General features: G+C 44.0%; 1 protein-coding gene across 3 annotated transcripts in view; it reads right to left on the reverse strand.

The window, feature by feature from the left end:
• The window catches only part of ACAD9 (acyl-CoA dehydrogenase family member 9), a 1,303,923-nt gene that overhangs the window by 1,204,533 nt on the left and 73,144 nt on the right, over window positions 1-26,246 (reverse strand). For all 3 annotated transcript variants that reach the window (XM_069643962.1, XM_069643964.1, XM_069643963.1), the window contains exon 3: window positions 23,108-23,209. In XM_069643962.1, coding sequence (XP_069500063.1) covers window positions 23,108-23,209 — 102 coding nt within the window. The remainder of the gene's footprint in view (window positions 1-23,107; window positions 23,210-26,246) is intronic.

The raw sequence follows: 26,246 nt of genomic DNA on the forward strand, positions 1-26,246 counted from the left end.
ATGTTCGGGTTCTCCTCCTCTGTTCGTGTGGTGTGTTTAAACTCCCACGTTGGAAAATTGAATTGTTTTGGGCCAATCACATTCGTTGAGAAGCTAGAGCGCTCCTTCTGCTTCTCACGAGTGATCCTTGGACCCTGTGGTCATGTTCTTCCCAATACATAAAGTAAAGTCAGATGTAGCATGCTTTGCATTCTCTAATGTTTCAGTTTCGTAAAACAGATTAAGTTTCCCCAATACTTGAAAGATCTATACTATCAAAAGAAGGGGTAAGGAGAATATAGCATTGAAGAAGGGTTTAGGTGTAATAACATGGGGGTATACCACGTTCTCTGAACATGGTCGTCCCTAATCCTATAAGGGGGATCCTCTTCCAGATGATTCTCCCTCGGTGCACCAACCCCATGGGGACTATTGTACTGTGGACGCACCGCTCTAGCCCCAACAGAAAGGTCTTCCCCCTAGGGGAGAAAGGACGACATCCTCAGATTCATCACACACCTTTACCCTTATGCAGCTGTTTTCCACATCTCCAAGTGGAAACCAAAACAAAATGTCCACATTACCCCGTTCTTTACCTTTTCTATGTTCCACACGAAAGCAATAAGGTTGGAGATCATGAAGCCAGCGCATAATTCTGGGGTTCACATCTTTATGGAGACTCATCCAGGTGAGGTGCGAGTGGTCAGTAACTAGTCGAAAATGTATAAGATAATTCCTCAAATACCCCACCGCCCACTTAATAGTTCGAGCATCCAGTTCGAATGTTTCATAATTTTTTTGTCGAGCAAAATAATTTTCTACTGATGTATAATACCAGATGCTTTATTCCCTCGTATTCCCAGGACAAGACGGCCCCTTGACCAGTCTTTGAAAGGTCGGTTTGAAGAATACATTCTTTGGTGAAGTACTTTCAATACCGGGGAACTACAAAGGATAGACTTTAAGGTATTAAAGCGAGCCTGATCGGTTTTGCCCCACTTGAGTTTTTGGGGTTCCACGTTCTTTAGTTTGTCAATAAGACAGGAGGTGATGGAAGAGTAGTTTGTTATGAACCGCTTACAATATCCGACCAGGCCAAGAAAGTCTCTTAGATCCCATTTAGATTTTGGTACCAGGGTCCTGAGAAAACTAAAAAACAATGGTGCACTGTGTTACTGAGGTGCATTGAGAAACTACAGCAAAATTGCAATGCTATGGGAAAACAAACATGAGGAGATCACAAGATAAGACACAAAAAGAAACACAGTAATCCGTTCAATTCGAAACATAATATACTTTATTCATGCCTTGCATTGCAAGACAAAACGACAGCAAATCACTACATATGCAAGCAAATCAGCACTCTTTAAGCAGCTGTGCAACTAGCCCAGCCCCTCCAGCTTCTCCTAGCAATGCTCTCAAACCAGCTGAGCCTAACCTACTGTATCTCGAGCAATGCTCTCCCTAGCATTAGCAAATAGCAAAACAGCTAAATAGCATATTCCTGTCTCCACACACAGCTCTCTATGCTCCTATGAGACAGTTTCCCTCCCCACTAGCTCTTTCCAAAATGCTCATCTCCAGCAAAACTCATGAGACTCTCACCCATCAGAGTCCTCACTCATCCAAGAGACTCCCCTCTTGCTCTAATGGCGATCTCCTTCACCGCCTCCCACTGACTCACACCAACCCATCAGAGCGAGTGCAACAGAGAGAGAGGCTCCCCTTAATGCGGATCAGATCTCTGCAATCTGCGTCTGCCATCTCCTGACAGCCTGCATCTACTCAATCAGCCTCTGCAGTCTAATGCACCTGCATTCTGATGCAGCTGCTGACAGTCAGAATCTACTCAACAGAAATCCCCACAGTAATACATTAGCATTGTAGTGCTGTGACGCACTCATTTCTACATATGTGCACAGTAAGAGTTTCATAGGAGACAGCATGTCTTCCTACGTACACTTCTATACTTCATGAGTGCAGACATTTGTTATGGCATGGACTGTACCAGTCACAGTGACTGGTTTCTTTCTAACATTCTCCAAAGGAACAGACAAGCTATTGATAGCATTACACAAGACAGCAGTCTCGTCAGCAAATTCCTAAGCAAAGCATTCTCTTTCAGACCGAAAGGCACATACTCTCCTCCCAGCTCTCTGCCAGCCAAGGCCATTCTGTCTGGGCCAAAGAGTTACTGGCAAAGACAACTCATCATTCCATTCCACACTGTGCAACAACAATCCTTCCGTGCACGATTCAGAATGGACAGAGAGAAAACACATTCTCTCTAGCGCCTAAAAGCACCTCTATATGCTATACTAATATGACAAGTGTACGTGATTCACATGGTTTTCAAGCAAATATGGAACCATTATAGCTTAAGCAAACCCATCATGTTAATATGGCCTATTTCTAGTTAAATGGATAAATGAATACCTGGTCAATTGATGATTTAAAAGATCAATTACTCACATGATAACTACCATAGAAAAATTTGGACTAATGTGTACTGATCTAACCTTTTTCGGTTTCGGGTTCTAGAAGCCCAATGCTGACAACAACAAAAAACAAATACTCTACGGCAGAATGAACCAGATGGCCTTTTGGGGGTTTAGTGGTAAGACCAGCTTTCCTCAGGGCCCTGGTACCCTTGTAAAGGGGGCTCAAATGTTCTTCCCAAGTTCTACTATCAATGACTAGGTCATCCAAGTAGGCCCCGCAAAACGCAGAGACTGGCCGAAGAACCATACTCATTCATCTCTGAAAAGTCACAGGTGCCCCGTGGAGACCAAATGGTAGAACCTTAAATTGAAATAGCCCAAAAGGAGTGGAGAAAGTTGCCTTCCCCATGTCCTTTGTTTTCACTGGTACTTGCCAATAGCCCTTAGTTAGGTCAATCTTTGAGAGAAAAACTGCAGATGCCATTCGATCATTAAGGTATTCGATCCTGGGCATAGGATAGTTGTCAAACTGGGATAATGGGTTCAACTATCTAAAGTCAATACAAAATCTCCACAATTAATCTGGTATCGCTACTAGGACCATATGGGGAGTACAAGGGGCTTTGTGTTGTTTCTATTACATTGGAAGCTAGCATTTTCTCCAGTTCCTGCTGGACTATTTCTCTAGCTTCCGGAATTCGATCAGGTTTTAAACTGATAACTTTATCCGCAGAAGTATAGATATTAATAAAAAAAACTCTTTTACTCTCCTTGGAGACTGGCCATTAAAACAGAAGTGGTTTCAACTGGATCCTCCATTCACTCCATTAACAGATTGATGTGATAAATCTGTTTTGACCCTTCCATCTGGCTGTGACACCCGATAATTACAGGGTGCCGTTTGTTCAAGAATTTCATAGGGACCATGTGTCACAGGTTTCCACCCTTCTCACCTGTCTATGTTTGTTGGAGTTCTTCGATGGAGTCTTCTTTCGCACAGTTCGGGTCTTGTATAACCCTTTGTGTAGGTCCTCGGGTTCCAGCGTGCGTTCAGCGTCCCGATTCCTGGGAACATTCAGATGTCCGGGGAAGTCCGAGGAAATCCAGGAAAACGAGTACACGGAGATCCGGGATGCAATAGAGGACAAAAAGAGGGGAAATGAAGGAGGAGGAATTTAGGGGAACCGGGTACCAGGAATCAAAGGTAAAGCACAAGCAAACTACGGCAGCACACGTCTAGCCACGGCAAGTGGTAGCGTTGAGATGCACAGGGGCGCGGGGGCATGTTCGCTTTATAGTGCGTAATGCGTACAGCGCAGAAACTGGTAAACAGTGTTCCGCGTTCGGCGGCCATGTTGGGAGTACTGCGGAGTGCAAGCCCCTATGGGTCAGGGACCAGGAAGTCCAGAACGGACGCTTCCGATGGTTCATGACAACATGCCTCCTCCGAAGGCCTGTTCCTCCGGGTTTGCCCGGGTGTATAAGGTAGTACCTTTGAAGTAGTCTAGGGCCGTTTAGGTTTGAGACTGGTTCCCAGGTGCGTTCACTGGGTGGATAGCCTTTCCACTCAACCAGATACTGTAGCTGACCACGTCTGTACCTGGAGTCACATATTCTGGACACTTCGTATTCTAGCTGGTCATCGACAACCATCTTGGAGCAGTCCGGGAGGTCTGGACGTATGGTTTCATTAGAGGTGTGTGAAACACTGGGTGGATCCTCTTCCAGGAGTCTGGTAGTTTGAGTCAGAAGGCCACTGGGTTAATGATTTCCTTTATGGAAAAGGGGCCATAGTACCGAGGAGCCAACTTATTAGGTCATAAGTGTCGAGGCAGTAGTTTCAAGGATAGTCAGACCTGATCACCCACTGCATAGGAAGGTCACCCACTGCATAGGAAGGTCCTGGTCTTCTTTTGGAGCCCGCATAGTGCTTGATGTTAGTTCGGGCCCTTTCGAGGTGTTCTTTGGCTTCTTTGTGTACGTTGATGAAGGTTTCAATCCAGGAGTCGACTGTAGGAACTGGTGTAGGATGTGAGAGAAGATATGGTAGAACCGAAGGGTGGAATCCTTGGCTGCAGAAGAAGGGGCTGGTCTTGACAGCCGAGTGATCCGAATTGTTGTAGGCAAATTCAGCCACAGGTATTAAGAGAGACCAATCGTCCTGGACCTTGGTGGTGAAACAACGAAGATACTGCTCCAGGGTTTGGTTCACACGTTCTGTAGCTCTGTTGGTCTGTGGATGATAACCTGAGGAGAGGGCACGTTGGATTCCTAGTATACGGCATAAGTGTTTCCAGAATTGAGATATCTATTGAGGACCTCTATCTGATGATCTTGGAAGGGAGTCCATGAAGTCGGAATATGTGTTCCAGAAAGATTCCAACGAGTTCTGAGGAATATGGTAGTTTATACAAGGTTTTAAAATGAGCCATGTGAGTAAATACATCAATGTTAATCATGATAGTTGTGTATCCCCTGGAAGGTGGTAGTTCCACAATAAAGTCTGTAGCAATAAATTCCCAGGGTCTTGTTGGTAGCGTTGGTTGGAGTAGGAGATCCGCCGGCCTCTTGTTATCATGCTTGTTTTGATTGCAGACTGCACAGGCTTGGATGTACTGCTGGACGTCAACATTCATTTTTGGCCACCAAAACGGCCTTTGTATTACACGGAGAGTGTTGGTAATGCCACGATGTCCTGAATGAAGGGTATCATGACAGAGGCTTGTAATCCTGCGTCGCAGTCTGTGTGTGGGAATGACCAGGCCATTTTTCTTGAACAAATATCCTTCCTTGGTTTTAAGATTCCATCGATTCTTCCCAGTAAATTCCTTCCAGATCTCAGAGGACAGAGTTTGAATCCGAATGTCTTCCAGGAGAGTGATTGCTTGGGCTATGAAAATTGTATGGGGAAACATCTTTGGGAAGGATCGATCTTCAAGAGTTTTGTAGTCGGGACGTCAGGATAAGGCATCAGCAATTATGTTGTGTGTTCCAGGAACATGATGGATTTGGAACTGGTACTGGGCAAAGAAGAAGGCCCAACGGGCTGGACGACTGTTCATACATTCCAGGGATTGTAGAACTTGGAGATTCCGATGATACGTACGGACCTGAACAGGATGTTTAGCTCCCAGGAGTAGATGACGCCACTCTGTGAAGGTTTGACGGAGGGCCAACAATTCCTTTTCCAGAACAGAATAATGGGTCTTGCTAGGAGTTAGGGTTTGCGATAGATAAGCGATGGGGGTTTCTAACTTGTCCTCGAATTCTTGCTTTAAGACTGCTCCGATGGCATAGTTAGAGGCATCAGTCTCCACTAGGAAAGGTCGATCAATGTCAGGTTGAGCCAAGATGGGGGGCTTGTGTAAATTCCGACTTCGAACATTGGAACACCTCGTCTTGGGCTGCGGTCCAGTGGAAGGGAGTATCCGTCTTCAACAATGTAATGATCGGTTGAACTATCTCCGAAAAGGAAGGTATGAATTTCCGGTAGAAGTTGGCAAGCCCAAGGAAGGATTGAATCTGTTTCACAGTTGTTGGAACAGGCCAGAATAGTATGGAATTTACTTTTGAGTGGTCCATTCCAATTCCTTCTGGACTAAGGACAAATCCGAGATAGTGAACAGTAGAGACATGAAAAGGGCATTTCTCAGGTTTAGCCAGCAGTTTATGTTCGCATAGCCGTTGTAACACTTCCTTGACATGCTCTTCATGCTTAAGAGGGTCCTGGCAGTATATCAGTAGGTCGTCCAGGTAAACTATGACGAAGAGGAACAGCATATCGGAGAACACCCGGTCCATAAAACGTTGGAAGACCGCTGGGGCATTGGCGAGTCCGAAGGGCATCACCAAGTATTCAAAGTGACCAAAGGGTGTTCTAAAGGCTGTTTTCCATTCGTCACCTTCCTTTATACGGATCAGATGGTAGGCACCTATGAGATCTAATTTCGTGAAGATTACAGCTCCTCTCACCGCTTCCAGGATATCCGAGATTAAGGGCAATGGGGAGCGGTCCTTGAAGGGTGCATTGATTAAGACCACGATAATCAAGACAAGGCCTAAGCTCCTTAGTATCTTTCTTGGGAGCGAAAAACAACAAAGCTCCCGTCAAGGATTTGGATGGTCATATGGTGCCATTTTCTAGGTTAGTATCCAAGTACTCTCGAGGGCTCTTTTCTCTGGTTCTAATAGGATGAACATCCTTCCAAAGGGAATCACTGCTGAGGGTTCAGTATCAATAGCACAGTCTTCAGGTCTGTGAGGGGGGTAGGGCTTGAACTATGGCAGTTGAAAACACATCAATGTAATCCCGATAATATTTGAGACTGAGTGGGCCTTGCTGGTCTGTCAGCGTACCTTCAGAGGATCTTGACGAGGAATCCAGGGATAGGCAGTGAGACATGCAATGTTAGGAGCCAAGAAACAAGGATCCTGCTGCCCAGTTGATGTATGGGTTGTGCTTCGGTAACCAGGGCATACCCAGTACCAATAGATAATGGGCAGACTTCATGATGTCAACTTGATCATCTCTTGATGATGGTTTATCGAGAGCTGGATCTCTTTGGTTTGCAGGGTTATTGGTCCTGAAGAGAGAGGTCATCCATCAATGGCCTCTACAGGTTGCATGATGTCTCGAGTTTCATATGGAATGTGGTGGGTAGTGACCCAATCCTGATCTATAAAAATCCCCATGGCTCCACAATCCACTAATGCCAGAATGGGGTAAGTTTCTTTCTTGGACGGCGATAGAAAGGCCTACAAGATCACAAGGTTGTTTTGTCCAGGAGAGTTCAAGGATGGAATAGATGTGGAGCAAACATCTCTCTCCCGAAGCTGTGCTCCATCTAGGATCGGGAGCTGGCGTTTCCCAACGCTGTGGAGGGGCCAAAGGACATTCTCTCACAAGATGTTTATCTGAGGCACAGTACATACGCAGCCCGGTGTGAATCCATCGCAATCTTTCTTGCGGGGAGATTGGTTCCGCGGAAGGCCCCCAGTCGCATGGGTTCTGGGTCTGTGGTCGGGGCAGAAGTGGGCTCGGGTTCGGAAGCTGATTCTATAGAGGTCTTTTGGTAAGGCATCTTTGTTTTCTTCTTTTCCGCCTTCCTTTCCTGGATTTGAAAGTCTATTTGTAAAGAGAGGTCCATAAGGGCCTGGAAGGAACCTGGGCGAGCTACCCTGTCTAGCTCGTCTTTTATCTCTTCGTTTAGTCCTCTCCGGAATAGGGTAAAGCAGGCATCCGAGGACCAATCTGCTTCCTTAGCCAGTTGCTTAAAGCGCGTTACATAGGTAAGCATATCCCGAGAGCCTTGTTGGAAATCCAATAGACGTTCTTGGGCACTGTAAACCTGTTCTGGGCGGTCAACCGTGGTCTTTAGAGCCCATACAAACCCATCATAATCATCCAGGAGGGCATCTCCAGAATTAACTAAGGGCGTAGCCCAGGTTAATGCATTCCCGGAGAGATGCGAAATCATAAAGCCCACCTTTGCCCTGGGGGTGGAAAAGTAGTAGGACTTAAAAGGTAAAGTGCACTAAACACGAATCAAGGAAGCCACAAAGGTTCTTGGAGGAGCCATCATATTTATCCACTACTCCGCCCAGCAATACACGTTCCTTGGTCGCGGAATCACATGACAGGACTAGTTGTTTTAATGCGGCATTCTCGGCTTTGAGACTCTGAACTTCTGTGGTTAACTCTTGCATGCCGCGCATGAGGTCTTGAACTGCAGCCTCCATGTCCGTATCTGTATCAGTTTGTTGGCGTCTCAATCTGTCACAGGTTTCCCCCCTTCTCACCTGTCTATGTTGTTTGTTGGAGTTCTTCGATGGAGTCTTCTTTCGCACAGTTCGGGTCTTGTATAACCCTGTGTGTAGGTCCTCGGGTTCCAGCGTGCGTTCAGTGTCCCGACTCCTGGGAACGTTCAGATGTCTGGGGAAGTCCGAGGAAATCCAAAAAAACAGCGAAGAGTGCACACGGAAGACGAGTGCACAGAGATCCGGGATGCAATAGAGGACAAAAAGAGGGGGAATGAAGGAGGAGGAATTTAGGGGAACCGGGAACCAGGAATCAAAGGATAAGCACAAGCGAACTACGGCAGCACACGTCTAGCCACGGCAAGCGGTAGCGTTGAGACGCGCAGGGCCGTGGGGGCGTGTTCGCTTTATAGTACGTAATGCGTACGGCGCGGAAACTGGTAAACAGTGTTCCGCGTTCGGCGGCCATGTTGGGAGTACTGCTGAGTGCAAGCCCCTATGGGTCAGGGACCAGGAAGTCAAGAAAGGACGCGTCTGATGGTTCATGGCACCATGCCAACGGGAAAGCATTTCATGTTCCGAGGCTGGAAGGAGTTTGGAATGAGTACCAACACTTTCTGACCAACACAAAAAGAACGTGTCTCGGTATTTTGGACATAGTGGCCTTTTAATGTTCTTGGGATTTCCTAAAATGTGAATGTACTATAGATCTAACTACAGCCATAGGTTCCTTTAGGCGTTGAGCAGTCTGGGATGGAGGTAAAATGGCCTCTTCCTGTTCTTCCCATGTTTCTTTTAGCATATCAAGAACATCCCTAAGGTCTCGATCATATAGAGGTTTGAATAGGGAGAAAACTAGGGAGGATTGGGGGCTTTGCCAAACAGCAAAGAGGGCCCACGGTATCATAGTGTCCCAATTTCTCCCATCAGCCTTTACAAGCTTCTTGAGTACCGTTTTTAAGGTCTTAATAAATCGTTCTACCAGTCCGTCAGTTTTTGAGTGATACACTAAAGTTCTGAGGGTTTTCCTCTGTAGAATTTATTTTACTTCGGCCATAAACCGGCTTATAACAGTTGTTCCCTGGTCAGTTAGGATGTCCTTAGGGAACCCTACTCAGGACAGGACGGGAAGCAGGTGTTTGAGAATTTGTTGGGTAGTTTTTGATCTCACAGGGAAAGCCTCTCGATAGCTAGTGGCATAGTCCAATATGAATAAGATATACTGGTTTCCCAGTTTGGAAGTCTCCAGAGGGCCAACAACGTCCATTGCTATCCTTGAAACGGGTATGTCAATAATGAGAAGTGGCTGTAAGGGAACTAGGGTGAGGGTAGAGTAACACTGGTCTTCTGACAGAGCGGGCAAGTCAGAACGAAATGTTTAACCTCTGCATATAGCCCATGCCAGTGAAAGCAGTTTAGTATTTGCGCCTGGGTCTTAGCAGCCCCTAGATGTCCAGCTTTGAGATGGGTGTGTGCTATTTCTAACACCACTCTCCTATGGCTACTTTGTACAACTATTTGGGAGTGGGGAGTCCCATCCGGTCCAACAGCACCTCTATACACTGAGCCATGTTTAAGAAAAAAAAAATGGACCCTCTTCCTCGGGAATGACTTTGAGGAGGGCCTCTGCTAGTACTGGGTCATTACGCTGTGCAAAGGCCAGGTCAGGGATAATTTCCATGTCATCTTCACCAGGGGGAATCTTTCTCAGCTCAAAGGTACTTTCTGGTTCTATATCTGCCTCCCGAAACCCTCGGTTCCTACATCAGTAACTTCTAGTTCGATCTTTTCTACCATTTTGGGGAATAGGGCTTTTTCCAAAATACCTTGAGCTGTTTTGTCCCCAGGCTTGATGTGATAGGATTGTTTACCATTGTTTTGTAGCAGTAATTTGACATCCCCTCTAAAATCTGGGTCCATCACCCTGCCATTACATCTAGGCCATACTTCCAAGCCAGACCAGACTTTTCCGGACAACCTGATGCAAGTCCCAGAGGGGGGAAATCCATACTAAATATGTTGGTATTGGTTGTCTTTCGCCAGGTTCTAGGATGGCTTCTCTTCTAAATCGAGAGATCAAATCCAATTGACTCCTTAGTGGCAACTGAGGGAGGACTAGCAGGATCACTAGGTTTAAGATCCCACCCCTGACACCATATGTGAGGGTGCAAAATAAGGCTCTGACATAATGGTGACATGATTTTGGGCAAAAACCTTTAATATATGGAAAACGTTTGGAAAATGCCTCTGTCCCTAAAACTAAGTAGGGTTTAGAAAACCAAGGAAATTGTCAGAAAGTTCATAACTATAAAGTCAGTCACTGTTGGGTCTCAAAAAGCCTACTTCTGTCACTAACACTAATAACTTAAACTATTTATTTTATTATTTATTACATTTATTATACGCCCAGACCATGAGGTATCGCAGCGTAGTTACAGACAGTTTGGTTATTACAGAATTAGAAAAGCAATAGCAAATCACAACTTCATCAAACATTTGTACATGGTGGTTTCATATTAACATAATTACAGCCTGGAGATGGTTAGGATCTAGCGTTCTGGCTGAGATGTGGTGGGTAGAAATTAGTTAAATAGCCAGGTTTTTACTGCTTTTTTGAAGAGTAGGAAAGACTCTTCCTTCTTGATGGTTATCGGGAGTGCGTTCCAGTGTTTGGGGGCCAGAACTTTAAAGCTGCTGCCTCCTGCCCTAGAGCTTTTGTATCGTGGTATTTCAAGGAGTGTGCTGTTATTTGCTTTGTTGGCAATGCATTTGTGAGTGATAATTCTAGCCTTGTTTGGTAGCCAGTGGGTTTCCCCTTCTGATGTCTGAGATGTGGTCGGACTTTATCCCTAACGCAGCACGTACTGCTTTGTTCTGCATGAGTTGCCTTTAGCCAAGTTGGTATTGGAAGGACCTAGTAGTAATACATTGCAGTAGTCCAACTTGGAAAGGATTAATGCTCTTTCTAAGGGGACCATTTTTTATGGGTGAGGAATTTGCGACTTAGGGCAATACGTTTAGAGGTGTCAGAGGTGGCAGATGAGGGCGTTTATTTGTTTGGTCATTGTTAGGTTGGCGTCTAAGAATACGCAGAGGGTTTTAACTTGTTTGAGTACTGGTATCTCTGTGCCATTGATTGTGAATGAAGAGTAATCCGACTGTAATGCATTCATTTTGCTTTTAGAGCCTACAATGAAAAGCTCAGTTTCATCGTCATTGAGACAGACTGTTGTGGGCCATCCAGTTTTGAATTAGGGCATATATTTGGTTAATGAGCAAGGTGTCCTGTTCGTAGTTGCCTGATAGTGGGATGAGTATCTGGGTGTTATCTGCGAAGTTGGTGTAGATGACACCCACATCATCCAGTGCTGAGAATAGTAGCTTTGTGTAAGCATTATTGAGAGCGGGCGAAAGGCAGGATCCTTGGGGAACGCCTATAGGAACTGGCATAGGCTCAGCCCACTCTTTTCCAATAGAAACTTGTGACGTGCGCTCTGCAAGGAAGGATTTAATCCATTGAGTTGCCTCCTTTGAGAAGTCTTTAGTTAGTGTGGCGCAGAGGTTATTATGATCTACTAAGTCGAATGCCGCAGAAAGATCTAGCAATATTAGGAGACAGTTTTCCTGATTCCCTTGGGGAATCCATTTGGATTTTTAAATCAAGGAGAGCAGTTTCAGTGCTGTGATTGGAGCCAAATCCAGATTGTCGAGCACCCAAGAGTTGGTGTTCTAGGTCGTTTTGGATTTGGGTGTATGCACATTATTTTCAGCAGGAAAGGGACGGTCGTTATGGGTCGGTAGTTTGTGGGTACCGTGGAGTCTAGAGTTGGTTTTTTCAGGAGGGGGGTTACCCTTGCTTCATTAATGCTAGAAGGGACAATATTGGAATTAAATGAGGTATTAATAAAGTTGGTAATGATGGGTGTCAAGGTGGTGGCACAAGTATTTACTAAATGGGCGGGAAATTGGTCTCCTTTGCAATTTGGAGGCTTTTAGTTTGTATATGGTGTCCAGCACAACAGCTTGATTGATAGGGATGAAACAGAAAAATTAATGGTTGGTATGATTAGGTGGGTCTTTGATGAGGGTATTTATTTATTAAAATCTTTTTTTATATGATCTTCTTTTGAAGTAGTAATAATTTGGCTGCTAGCGCTTTTTGGATAGTTGTACACCAGGTTTTACTGGCATTGATAGGTGCTTGCTGTCTTGTCTTGGATTTTCCGGCTCTCGAAGTATAGTAAACAACTCTTCAATATTTCACCTATTGAGAGATCCAAGATGGCCACCGGGGTGAGGAGTCGCAGCTAAACCGCGCTCTGCCCGGGCCGCCAAAAATAGCACGACCGAAGCCGTGACGGACCGTCTTCCGGCCCCCCCCCCCCCCCGACTACAAAGCTGCCCCCCGTACATCACCCCCCCCAGCGAGGAAGCAGGCGCTGCGGCGAAGCGCGCGCCGCCGTAAATCCAAAGAGTGAGGCAGACAGCCCCTCCCCCATCGGCGCCGGAGGAGACTCTCCAACGTCGCAGTGGGCCATCCAGCGCGGCATCGGGAGACCGGGAAGCACCGGCCGCGAGAGAGCGGGATCGGGGACACAGCGGACCCGGAGGATAGAACCGCCCTCACATCACCCCACACCGCCCCGAAGTGAAGGGAGAGCGGTGTGCAGCGGAGCCGCTGCGGCGCCGGGAGAAAACAGCGCGAGCGCACAAGGAGGACGAAGCGCAAAAGGTGAGCCGGCCCGGGGGGGTCCGGAAACAAGGCGCCCGCCCGCGCGTACACACCCCGGGGGGGACTCAAGACAATAAGAAGAAAAAAAATAAATAAATGAAAAAAAATATATATATACCTTTCTCTCCGGCACCAACTAGATTCCCCCGGGGACACAAGGAATCACAACGCAAGTCCCCCCCACCAACGCAGGCAGGATCCAAGGCCCACAAGACAGGGGTGAGGAGAGGGGGGGAAACCCAGGAAGGAGAAACACACTACTGCAGAACCCCCAACAGATAAGAACCTCTCGGAGGACAAGAAAGCGAGGAGGCCCCACCGGAGGGCTACAAGAGGGCGCAGGAGCCCCATAGACAGTCTGACGGAGCGCCCGATCCTGTCTAGAGCAAAAGGAAAGGGGAACCCCATCCAGCAGACTCCCCAAACAGCGAAACAAGGGGCCGATATCCTACAAATGTGGTCAACAGAGGGGACACCACAACCGAGAGGGAGAAACCAGGGAGATTCCACGGGGGAGGCAGAACCACTATCCCAGCAACATCAACCACTGACCAGGGAGGACATGCAAATCTGGTTCATGGACCTGCAGGAAAAATTCATGTCTACAGTCCAGGAACAATTTACATCCATGAAGAACGAAATGAAACAAGCGGTACAAGACATGAGAACTGATATAAACAACCTAGAAGAAAGAACAGATATAATGGAAAAAACGGTGCAAAGTCTGGAAGAAGACACGAGACAAACAAGCGAAACACAAGAACACCTGGTAACACTCACTCACAACTTGGAACTACAATGTGAGGATTTAGAGAACCGCTCTAGACGCTCCAACATCCGAATCAAGAACATGGCGGAATCAGTGCTAGACAAAGATCTGAAGGAAGCAGTGAGAGAGGTGTTCAGAGACATTCTGGGAACACAAGATATTGAAGATATTGGAGTCGACAGAATCCATAGGGTGGGACCGAAAAGAGCGGGGGCCCCGGGGGAAAGACCTCGAGATGTCCTGGTGGCTCGATCTTCCTACCCGCAGAAAGAACAGATTCTCAGGAGAGCCAGGGAATTGGAGCATATTAAAATGAATGGGCAAGACATCCAATTGTATCAGGACTTGGCACTAATAACCCTCCAAAAAAGAAGAGCAATGGCCCCACTGGTGAAAGTGCTAATAGAAAAACAAATCCGCTACAAATGGACCTTCCCATTTGGGTTACTATTTACATGGGAAGGAAAACAGAAAAGAGTGACCACGCTGGAAGAACGCCTCAGTACGATGGGACTACAAGATGAAGAGATGGAACAGGGGGAGGCCACAAACAAGAGAGCGAACGAGAAGACCTATGGGCTGGGAATACAGCAAACAGAAGAAGGCAAATGCAGGGAGGGACACCAGGAGAAAGGTACCATGAAGAACACAAGAAAAACATACTTGGGGGACAGACATGGAAACGCTGCTACTGAGACCCTGTCTGGGGGGAGCATGGGAACGGAGCTGAACGGACAATTCACGGACGGCGGTCTGGTCGAGACCCAACGTTCTGGAACTCGCTAAAGACAAATGGTTCAATGGGGTTTAGGAATCCCCATAACATACCCCCCAAGGGTATGGAGGGCATGGAGCGAAAGGCGCAACGCCCTAGTGTCAATAGGAACCCTCGCCCTACTCGGGGGACAGTTTGGTTGTTTTAATGTTCAAAGTTGGGGGGGAAGTTCAAGGGAAGGGAAGGGATCGGAAGAATCAGAGTTGAATTGAGAACAGAAGGGGACCGAATGCAACAGCATACAGACAAAATAGAATGGGGATGATACGCTGTTTGACCTACAATATTAGGGGCATGAATCACCCAACAAAAAGAGCGAAACTGGAGAAACAGTTCAAAAAGGGGAAGGCGGATATACTACTCCTCCAAGAAACCCATATTAAAACTAAGGATAAGCAAAAAATGCGGATTAAAGGATACAAAATATGGGCACAGGCAACGACAACGGAGAAAAAAGCAGGAGTCCTGATAGCGATAAAAGAAGGAAAACACATAAAACCACTAGACACTATAATAGATAAGGAAGGGAGATATGCCTTCGCCAACATGGAAATCGAAGGATATCGCATAACACTCGCCTCAATATATGCACCCAATCAGGGACAGGATGGCTTTCTCAGAAACGCATTATCGAAACTGGAAGACTTCGCTAGAGGGGAAGTGATATTGGGGGGGGATTTTAATCTGGCGTGGAACCCACATCTAGATAGGAGCACAGGAAACATACATGGACAGGGGGCGCCATAAAAACGTCTGAAACAAATGGACCAAATGGCTCTGAATGATGTTTGGAGGGAACTGAAGGGTGAACAGAGGGGATACACATATTTCTCACATGTTCACAATTCTATGTCCAGGATCGACTATCTTTGGGTGTCGGTGGGGCTACTGGGAAAGATACAAGGGATAGAGAAGGGCACAATAGCCCTCTCGGACCATGCCCCTCTATGGTTGGACGTGACTCTCCCAGGGAGGAAGAGCGGGCTATGGAGATGGAGGCTACCGCAGGAGTTGATCCAAGACCCAGTTGCAGGGGAGGCCATAAGGGAAATGATAGAGGAATACTTCATACAAAATGATACAGGGGAGGTTGCAATGAGCGCAGTTTGGGATGCGTTCAAATCAGTTTTGAGGGGAAAAATGATAGCGATGAAAATCACGAGAGACAAACAAAGGCATATGTGGGAAAAAGAGCTGGAAAAAACAATCGAGGAGATCCAAGAGAAATTGACGATAAAACCCACAAAGACATTAAAAAAATCATTAAAACATACACAAGGCCAACTAGAGATGTTACGCACGAAGGGCGCAGAAAGGAACCTACTCTATCTGAAACAGAGATACTATATAAGAGCGAACAAAGCGGACAGACTCCTAGCGCGACAATTAAGAGCGAAACAAAAAGAAACAACGATTAAGGCCATATGCGATGCGAAAGGGGTCATTCAAACTTCCACGCATGACATGGGGGAAACACTGAGGCAATATTATCAAACGCTCTACTCCACAGAACACCCCAATATAAACGCCCAAGCTTCATACTTAGAGGCCCTAAAGATCCCGAAAATCTCAGAAGAAGACAAACAGTCACTAGAGACTCCTATCAGTGAAGAGGAAGTCAATAAAGCCATAAAAGGACTCCCAAGGGACAAAGCTCCAGGCCCAGATGGGTTTACGGCCCCATTTTATAAAAAATATGCAGACATATTGACTCCGATCCTAACAAAACTCCTGAACTCATTCAAGGACACCGGTAACGTGACCCCCACAATGAATGAAGCGAAGGTGCTGGTGTTTCACAAACCAGGCAAAGATCCAATAAACCCCGCATCATACAGACCAATCTCCCTAATCAATCTAGATGCAAAATTATATACGAAAATCCTGGCAACAAGGTTATCCCCGCTCCTCCCTAAACTGATCAGCGGGGATCAATCAGGCTTCATTCCCAGCAGGCAAACCCACGATAATACTAGGAGGCTAGCCCACCTGGTCGAAAAAATAGGGATAACCCACACCCCAGCGATACTACTGTCAGTAGACGCCGAGAAGGCTTTTGATAGAGTGGAGTGGTCAATACTGTTAAGGGTCCTGGAATCCATGGGGTTTGGGGAACAATTTATCGCGAGCATTAGAGCAAACTACAACTCCCCATCTAGCAGAATAGTCATTAATGGCGAGCTTACTGGCAAGGTGACGATAACGAGAGGAACGAAACAGGGTTGCCCCCTATCACCACTATTGTACGCTCTTTTCCTAGAACCCCTCCTAATTAAAATACGGGAGTCAATTCACATCAAAGGGATAGAAATGGCAGGTCAGCAACACAAATGTAATTGCATATGCGGACGATATGCTAATAACCTTAGAGGACCCTGAATCCACATTATCAGCTACAGTTAAAGAATTAGAAAACTATGGGACCATCTCAGGTCTAAAAATAAATGAAAGAAATCAGAGATCCTCATCCTGGCAGGGGATAGAACGAACATAGAAAGGGAAGCAAAAATACTGGACCTCAAGATAGAACAGGAAGGTATAAAATACCTGGGAATAATTGTACCTCCAAAAATAGAACAATTCTATGGGGAAAACTACCCGTCGCTAATTACAAAAATCTGAAGGGAATTAAATAGATGGAATCCACTACAGATATCCTGGTGGGGCAGAATACAATCAGTCAAGATGACCATCCTCCCAAAGGTACTATATTATTTTCAGGCTCTCCCGGTGGGTGTCCCTGGCACGTTCTTCAAAACCTTAACAAAATTGGTATCGTCCTTTATATGGAAAGGAAAAACGCTGAGAATAGCCAGGATGGTCCTCACGGCCCCAACCAGAGAAGGAGGAATGGCGCTCCCCCATTTTAGAAAATACTACCAGGCAGCACAGCTTAAAGTCTTGAGGGAGTGGGTGGGGGAGAATCCCCAACCGATATGGGCCAAACAAGACAGAGCAGTAGCCAGGACCCCACTGGTAGAACTCCTCCGGAAACAGAGGCAGCACAGGCACGAAAATTTAAGATTAAGCGAAATCATGAAAACCACGCTGGAAGCATGGGATACCCAAACAAGAAAAGGCGCAATGACCACGGCGATTGGACCCTTTACACCCATCTGTAGAAATCCACTGTTTCCACCGGGGATGGAACAAGGGGCATATGACAGCTGGGAGAAGGTGGGCATTACTAAAATAGGCGAGATGTTTGAGGGCAAGGAAATCATCTCCCTAGAGTCGTGCTTGGCAGGTATGAGAATCCCCAAAAGCGATAGATATAGATATGAACAGCTAAAGCACTGGCTAAACTCTCCGATAATCACCGAGGCAGCAACCAGGGACCTTACAGGGTTCGAAACATACATCACATCCAACACGGGGGAAAAAAAAGTGGGTATCAACTTTATACAAATACATAAACACACAAGGGGAAAGCATTAAATGGTCATACAGAACAAAATGGGGCAGAACATTGAGGGAAGAGCCAACGGATAAACAATGGGAAGACCTATGGAAGCAGATCCCCAGAATGACCCGATCGGCACAAACTAGAGAGATGTGGGTCAAAGTTATGACACAGTGGCACTACACTCCAGAGAAGCTCCATTCAATGTACTCAAACACACCCAATCACTGCTGGAGAGGATGTGACGAAGCGGGAACATGGAGACATATGGTGGGACTGTAAAAGCATTACACCCTTTTGGGAAGAAGTGAAAAATGAGATGGGCAAAATATTCCCGGATGTGGGGTTGATGGGGGATGAAGTGTGGCTCTGTGGAATTAGAGATGACACAGCGAGGCAATACAGCAAAACGCAATGGAGAACTTTCATGGGACTACTTATAGCAGCATGGACCACCATTGCACAGAACTGGACAAACAAAAATACCCCACTGACCTACACCTGGCTTCAGAAAGTATGGGCCCATATAACAATGGAGAAAATTGCTCACAAACTTCAAGGAACAGGAGACCAATTTGTAAGAGAATGGGAAGGGACCCTGCAATACCTCCAGTCAGACTTTATGGAGCAATGGTGCCCCCATAACATAAAAATCTCAGACATATTCAACGCATAACAGGAACCCGGGACAAAATGACTCCATCCGACCCGAGGGGAGGGAGTGGGGAGGGGGAACGGGGAAGGGAAAGTTATAAGTTTCAATGTTATCTTCTTTATGTAATATCGATGTAAAACTAATAAATACAAGTTTAAAAAAAAAAAAATATTTCACCTATTAGTAACTTGGAGGGATTCCAGTATATATTGATCAGAATCTTAGACCATTATGGAGCAGTTGTGGAAACATGCACTTTTATGATGCATGTTTAATCCCTTGGCTCTTAAAATATGCAGGCATATCAGATTTAGAGGTTATGCGTCCCATTAAGGAACCTATGGGCAAGTTAGCATCATCCTTTAACTTAGTCATCGTAAGGTGTTCTCCTGGATTTGTGGGTTTTGTAATGCTCCCATTCCAGTTAGTTGATCATTCTGTGGTAATAAAGTATTTTTGGGTAGCAAATGATGTTGACTCTGCTCTGTTAATTGATTAAAATCTATTGTTGCATCATCCATAGCTAAAGACCTTACCTCTTTAGAATTTTTCAAGTCATGGGAAGACATGTGAGGCAGCACTTTATCTGGGTTTATAGATGCTTTGGGTTTCTTGCTAGAGTTTCTCCTTTGTTTGCTTTTTTTAAAAGATGATTTTGTCGTCTTGACATTGTGGAGGACTCCATTTGTCCATCATGGAGGACTCCATTTGTTGATTCTTCCAAAGCTGCACTTTCTATCATGTCGGTCAAAGCTGTTGGGCCATCAGGATGAGATAGATTTGAAACACTTTTTGCTACACTGGTCATATTACTTTGGCCTAAACTTGCTTAAAGAACTCTGTTTTACTTGTCGGTTATATTATTGTTTTCCAGAACTGCTGCCCAATGGTCTAAGATTCTGATCAATATATACTGGAATCCCTCCAAGTTACTAATAGGTGAAATATTTAATACCATCAATGAAATCCTTGAAAACGTCACTTTATACCATCCTTTCAGTGAGATTATAATTGGGGGTGACTAACTGTTGTTGCAAACCTGTATATTGTTTGGAAATGGGAGAATCAAGATATGATCCTAAGTATTTGTCAGTTTATAGAGGTGATCATTGGGTTTCCTTTTTTGCAGTTTGGGACTTGATATTAGTTCCATTTAAAAGTGAGGGCCCATTATTTACATGGAAAAGAGGACCCCACTGTTAGACAATAGATTTCATTTGGGTCTCAAAATCTCTTAAGCATTTGGAATCTGGCATAACGATTAATACAATGTATGGAAGTGATCATGCAATCATTAAATTATCTTTAATTAACTCAGGTTCGAGGCTACCTGTAATAGAACATCCAGGGGCTATTTAAAGCCTGATAGATCCAACTTGTCCTTGAGATGGAATAAACCACATGTTCCGGTTTAACAATGCAATTGAAACTTTGCATTAAATTTGAGCATCTTGAATTTCCTACTCTGATGTCTGACATTAGACTTGAATCGTATATTGCACTTATCTCTGAGATTATTGCAGAAATCTCTAGCACGCAAAGAAGGAAAGTGTTTAATCATAAAAATCCCTTCAATATAAAAATAAAAAAACTTAAAATCTCAGAAGAATATTGAAATAAGAACTTTATCTAAACAGCTGTTGCATTTCAATGTGTATTTGGCAAAAAAGAAATCTATTATCCAAAAGTATAAGAATCAACTAAAGGGGCATCAAATTGCTCCACATACTAAAGAAAATCTCAGGATGCTCAGATTTATTTACGGACATAGAACCAAAGATATTTGGAATCTTTTAAAATGCATTAAAAAAACGGAATCCGTGGCTGAATCCTGTATTCCGTCTCATATCTGGGCGAGTCACATAACAGAAAAATTCAGTTTGCCTCTTAAATTTAAAGATACCATCTATAATATTTCATCTGAGAGGCACATGTCACCCCTACAGATTTCTCTATCAGACATCATATGGGCAATTGGTAAATTAAACACTTCAAAAGCAGCTGGTCCTGAGGGTATTCCATCGTGTACACTTAAGATCCAGCCCTTTGGGCATACATTTTAAAAGCTAAATTTGATCTTATTCTAAAGACTGCTACGATGCCGGAGTCATGGGAATATGCAATCATTGTTCCAATCTATAAAAAGGGAGACTACATAAACCCAGGCAATTATAAACCTATAGCCTTGACTGATGTATCGTCTAAGGTATTCTCTATCATCTTACTTTCCGCATTAGAGAAATATATAAAATGAGACAGGGCTTATATTCTAAATGCCAAATTGGCTTAAGAAAAAGGATGGGAACTTCGCTTAATGCAACAGTTATATCCCCATCTTTTAGCGGCCACGAAAAGTTCCAAAGTTACATCAGTTTACATTGCTTCTATTGATACGACATCGACTTTTGATACCATCATTAGAAATATTTTATGGAAAAAAATGGACTTGATGGGTATTCCTATCTCCCTAATATTTTGGATCATGATGTTACATCTGGGTACCACCTACCAAATTAGGATAACCAAAGAAGGCTTGATAACTAAACCTATTCCAACCCATGTTGGACTCAAACAGGGCTGTACATTAGAAGCCATATTATTTAACGTATACATCTGCGATCTTGATAAGATCTGGGACTCCATAATTACATATGCAGTACGAATAGGGACCATGCGTCTTCAGTGGCTGGCCTTGGCCGATGAGATTCTTCTTTTGGATCAAACCCCATATGGGCTCCAAAATAAGTTAGAAGCTTTTGCGAACTATGCAAAACTCCATAACTTAAGTGCGAATGTAGATAAAACTATGATGTAGGTCTTCTCATGCAAGAAAAAAACGAAATTAGTCAGATGGCAAATAAATGATATCATTAAACATCCTGCAAATTTCACATTCCGAGGTTATAACATATGTAATTCCTTTTCTATAAAATATTGACTGGAGCATTTGAATTAAAAAGTACGTCCTTTGGCATCACATATGAAGATTATTTTTTTTAAAATTGTAAATGTTCTCTACTTCCAGTAATAGAATTCATCACGAAAAAGGTTGAAGCGTGATCCTATACTCAACTGATATGTGTCTTCTTAATATAGATATTTTTAATTCACTCCAGGGACGACTGATGAAGTCAACACTCAGTCTAGCAATGGCAATACTCAATTCTGTAATAAGACATGAATTTGGGTTACTATCACTTGCAAGTAGCCACAAGTAGCGCACCCTGTGTAATTACTCTAAAACATTGGAACCTCCAAAAAACTCAATATATTGCGACCTACATTATATGAGCTCTGTCGATTCTCCCAAATCCTTGACAACTTATATTTATCTTATGAATAGCATCTTGGTTGATTTGGAAGTCGCACAGGAAGATCTTATCATCCGTCCTGCATATGTTAAAAAAAGCTTTATGAAAAAGATTGGATACAAACAATTGAAGCTCTAACCACTTATAAAACATATGCAAAATATACTAGAAAGAGAATTCCTTACAATTTGTATATTGCTTCCTTTACTAGTAAAATTGTACGGCACATATATTGAAGATACAAATTGAATCAAATTCATACTCTTGAATGAGTATCGCAATGGTGTAATGTTCTTATTGTTAGTGGGAAGACAGAGTGCAGATTCCCTGGATGTGATGCATCAAGTGAGTCACTAAGACATATAATCTTAGAGTGTACTCATTTCAAAAACGAGAGAACTGCGTTTTCCAAATTTGTAAATCCTGTATTGCAAGATTGTCTTGATCAATTAGGCAATAGAATGATGGAAGGGTCTCAAACTGTTAATTTTTGCTCTGTTCAGGTTCATTGGCTACATGGAATTGCAATTTGAGATATATAAACCATAATATGTTACTACTATTATTTTTAACTTCTACTAAGTAAGAAAAAAGACTGATTGAAATAATATCTTATTCGGTTTCAGTATGATTGAGGGTTTGGTTCCGATGAATTATAACTTCAAATCTTTCATCTTTTTATTGTTATCATTGTGATTTTAATTGATGCAAAGATTCATCTTTGTATGAACATTGAAAAAAAGAAAATGATGTTATTGTTATTCTATGATCCTTGTATATGACAATTGATTTTGAATGGATTGTATTATTTTTTGTAAAGGTTTATTTTAAACCAAGAACAATAATAAAAATGTTAAAAGCCTTTACAGCACTATGGTTGATGCTGGCGACAACTCAAATTCTCTGTGCCATGGAAAGATCTTGTGTTCACTAATCATCAGATTGCTTGTGAGTCAGTCTATCCAGCTGAAAGGTCAACCAACATTTTTGGGGAATACAGGGCAGAAATGTTGTCTATTAACACGCAGGGTTGGTCTAAAGCAGAATGGGCTGGAGAATCCATGGTCGGAGCTGGTGTTGTTAAAGGGCTTCATAAGCGTGCAATAACCTCTTTGGTATTGTGCAAATGTAAATCGGGTGAAGGAAACACCTAAAGACTATTACAAAAGTAGTTTGACAGTCAAAAAATGGTTTCAAGTAAGGGCAGGGGGAAGAAACGTTCAAATGAAACAAAACTTTGTGTAGCAAATTCATGAGGTGCGGCCACCGATATCACCCGACTCACCATATTCCTCAGGAATTTGCATGCCAAAGAGTCCAAGGTTCTTCAATCCATTTAAAGTCTCCGGAGGGATTTTAGCATCAATGTCAATCTTCTTAGAATCAACTGTGAAGGAGTAGATTGTAAATACAGCGTGAATAACCAACTTTTGGAAATCCCCGATGTACATCCTGTATATTATCCTTCAACTCTCTGCCAAAAGGATAAACATGTACAACCTTAAACATTTCGACTAGTCAACCTTCTGAGAGATTGTACCTATATTCAAACTAGGAGTGAAGTAAAATGTATCCAGACCCTAATTTTACTTCAATGAAAGTGGAATATGTACCATGTTCAAATAACCAACCTCCCTTTCACTGATACAATAGTACCCTTATTTTTCGTAGTTCATTTTAATTCTATAAATGGTTGCTTGTCATACGTTTAACTCCACATCATGGTTTGTATTTTCAAACAGATGTCTGGGACTCAAATTTCCCCCCCAAATACAACCATAATCATGCCAATGCTCTTAATTGCACATGTCACAATAACTTCCCCTAAACCTGTATTATCAGCATGTGTGTTGATTGGCAAAGGACACAAAATCCCCCAATTTCAATGTTTGCTTCTTAACACATTCTAAATTCTAATCTGCTTGAACGCTGCCTTTGATGCAAGCTGCAGCACAGCAAACCTATCACACATTTTAGAAATATTTCCCTATACATACTTACCCCAATATATGCAATTATAATGGATTTTCAAACACATCTGGTCATAACTTAAAATGAGAAAAATAAAAAGGTTTTAACATTTCTGGGAGATGATCTTTGTCATTCGTCATGAAAACATGCTAAATGAGTTAATCAATATGCGTCTTTGAAAGCAATTTCCTACTCTGAGTCTTTTTGCAATAGTAAATTGTAGCAATACAAACGTCACCTAGAGAAGTATGAAATGTAATCGGGCTGGACTATATTCAACTCCTTCACTAGCAGACTCCGCAAGATACCTCCTTAGAAGTGCAATTAGAAGGGTTACACTTGGCACTTATCCTTTAAGACGGACTAGTTGCAGCCCAAAATGGGTGCAATTAAACACCCACCCATTTCTGAATGTGGGATAGATCAAGGGAGCATAGCATGTCTGACTGCCTCTGAACGCATCAATTACTGGGTGAAGGAGGTTTGCTTATGTCTGAGTCGGTAAAAAAACAGATCTAGAATAATAGACAGTTACACAATGACTGCTTACTTTTCACTTGGCATCAATTTATGGTGTGATGCCCCCAGACATTGCAAATGCTCAAGCGCATGGGCATTATGTAAGAAACTTTCACCCAGGCTCCAAGTATCAGTACCATACCAAGGGGTATGACTGTTGACATACCAAGATGCTGCTGCTATTGATGTTCCTTTCGTCTCCTTGTAGGTTCTGCTTCTCCGAGGTTCGAGGGAATAGCTGGACACGGTGAGCGTCATGTTGCAAGCTGCAAAGTAACACGAAGCATGTTCTGCAGTGAGGGTGTGGTTTATATAGCCCAGGTAAAGTAGTACCAGAGAAAGTAGTTCCAGGCCTGCCACACCCAAAACACTAGACCGCATAGCTTGGTTCTTAAGAACCAAGCTATGTGGATACCTCCATGTTGGCTGACAATACAATAAAGTAGTTCCCAAGCACATTGTTGTTCATGGTGTATGAGCCTGGCGCCATAGGCCATACGCGCCAGGACTGGCCCCATGAGGGCTTTTGAAGAGGATACCAGGCTCTAGAGGCCCGAGTCCCGACTCCACCTGGCCAATGGGTTTGCCAGAGGGGGTTTTGGGCGAGGGTCGTGACAGCACTCCCCCCCCCTAAGGCCCCTCCCATGGTGTTCCTTCTGTCTGGCCCAGGTTTGTTGGGAAGTCCAGATGGAATTTCCCGATTAGACGTGGCGCGTGGATGTTCTCACTGGGCTCCCAGGATCTATCTTGTGGTCCAAATCATTTCCAATCGACAAGATAAATAGCTTTGTCCTAGAGTATTTAGAGTCCAAGATATCGCTGACTTCGAATTATGGTTCTCCGTCAACAAGTATGGGCTTAGGTGGTGTCCCAATCCGTGTGCCGGGTTGCATTGGTTTCAGGAGGGACACATGGAATACCGGGTGGATGTGTAGATTAGGTGGTAAATCCAGTTTCACGGCTGCTGGGTTGATAATTGCCTTAATGGATGAAAGGGTCGGGTTCCCTTGATGGGTATGAATTTAGCGGCTAACCAAACTTTGTCTCCTACTTGATAATCAGGGGCCTTTTTCCGGTGTTGGTCGGCGAATCTCTTGTTTTTCTTTGGCATGAATGAGGTGTTCCTTTGCCCTTTTGAAAGCCTGATTAATGGTTGTCTGTAGAGTCTTTATCGCTGGCATTTCCAAGCTGGCTGGAAGGTCTAGTTCAGAGGTACGTGGATGACTGCCATGAAGGGTATAGAAGGGGGTTTGTCCCGTGCTTGAATGCAAAGAATTGTTATATGCATATTCGGCTATCCATAGTAGGTCTTTCCAATTCCTTTGCTCGTGGTGCAGCATGCACCGTAAATATTGCTCGAGTGTGATTGGTTCTCTCGGTTTGGCCGTCCGTTTGGGGATGGTGACTGGTAGATAGCTGAACGTCGATCTGTGCCATTGCACAGCATTTTATCCATAAGTTTAAAACAAACTGGCTGCCTCGATTAGAGACCAGAACCGAAGGGAAGCCATGTAGCTTAACCACGCCCTCCAGGAACACTTTTGCTAAAGTGGCTGCGTCTGGGAGGCCTTTGAGAGGAATAAAATGGGCCATCTTTGAGAATAAGTCCACAACTACAAGGATGGTGTTGAACCCTTGGCTTGGAGGTAGATCAGTGATGAAGTCAAGGGAAAGAGTGTGCCATGGAACTGGAGCAATGTCCAATGGTTGTAGGAGACTAGATGGTTTTTGTTTCTGTGATTTATTTTGTGCGCAGACACCGCAGAACTGAATATACTGAATGATGTCCTTACGCCAGGTAGGCCACCAAAAGTTCTTACTTTTAGCTAGGGTTTTGGTGATCCCAGGATGCCCTTCGATCAGTGAATCGTGATAGTTTGAAATAATATGCTATTGTAATTCCTTCTTGGGTAAATATAGGCGATCCCTAAAAA

Source organism: Ambystoma mexicanum, chromosome 2p (assembly GCF_040938575.1).
Source record: "Ambystoma mexicanum isolate Mex_15411 chromosome 2p, UKY_AmexF1_1, whole genome shotgun sequence".
NCBI classification, from domain to species: Eukaryota; Metazoa; Chordata; class Amphibia; order Caudata; family Ambystomatidae; genus Ambystoma; species Ambystoma mexicanum.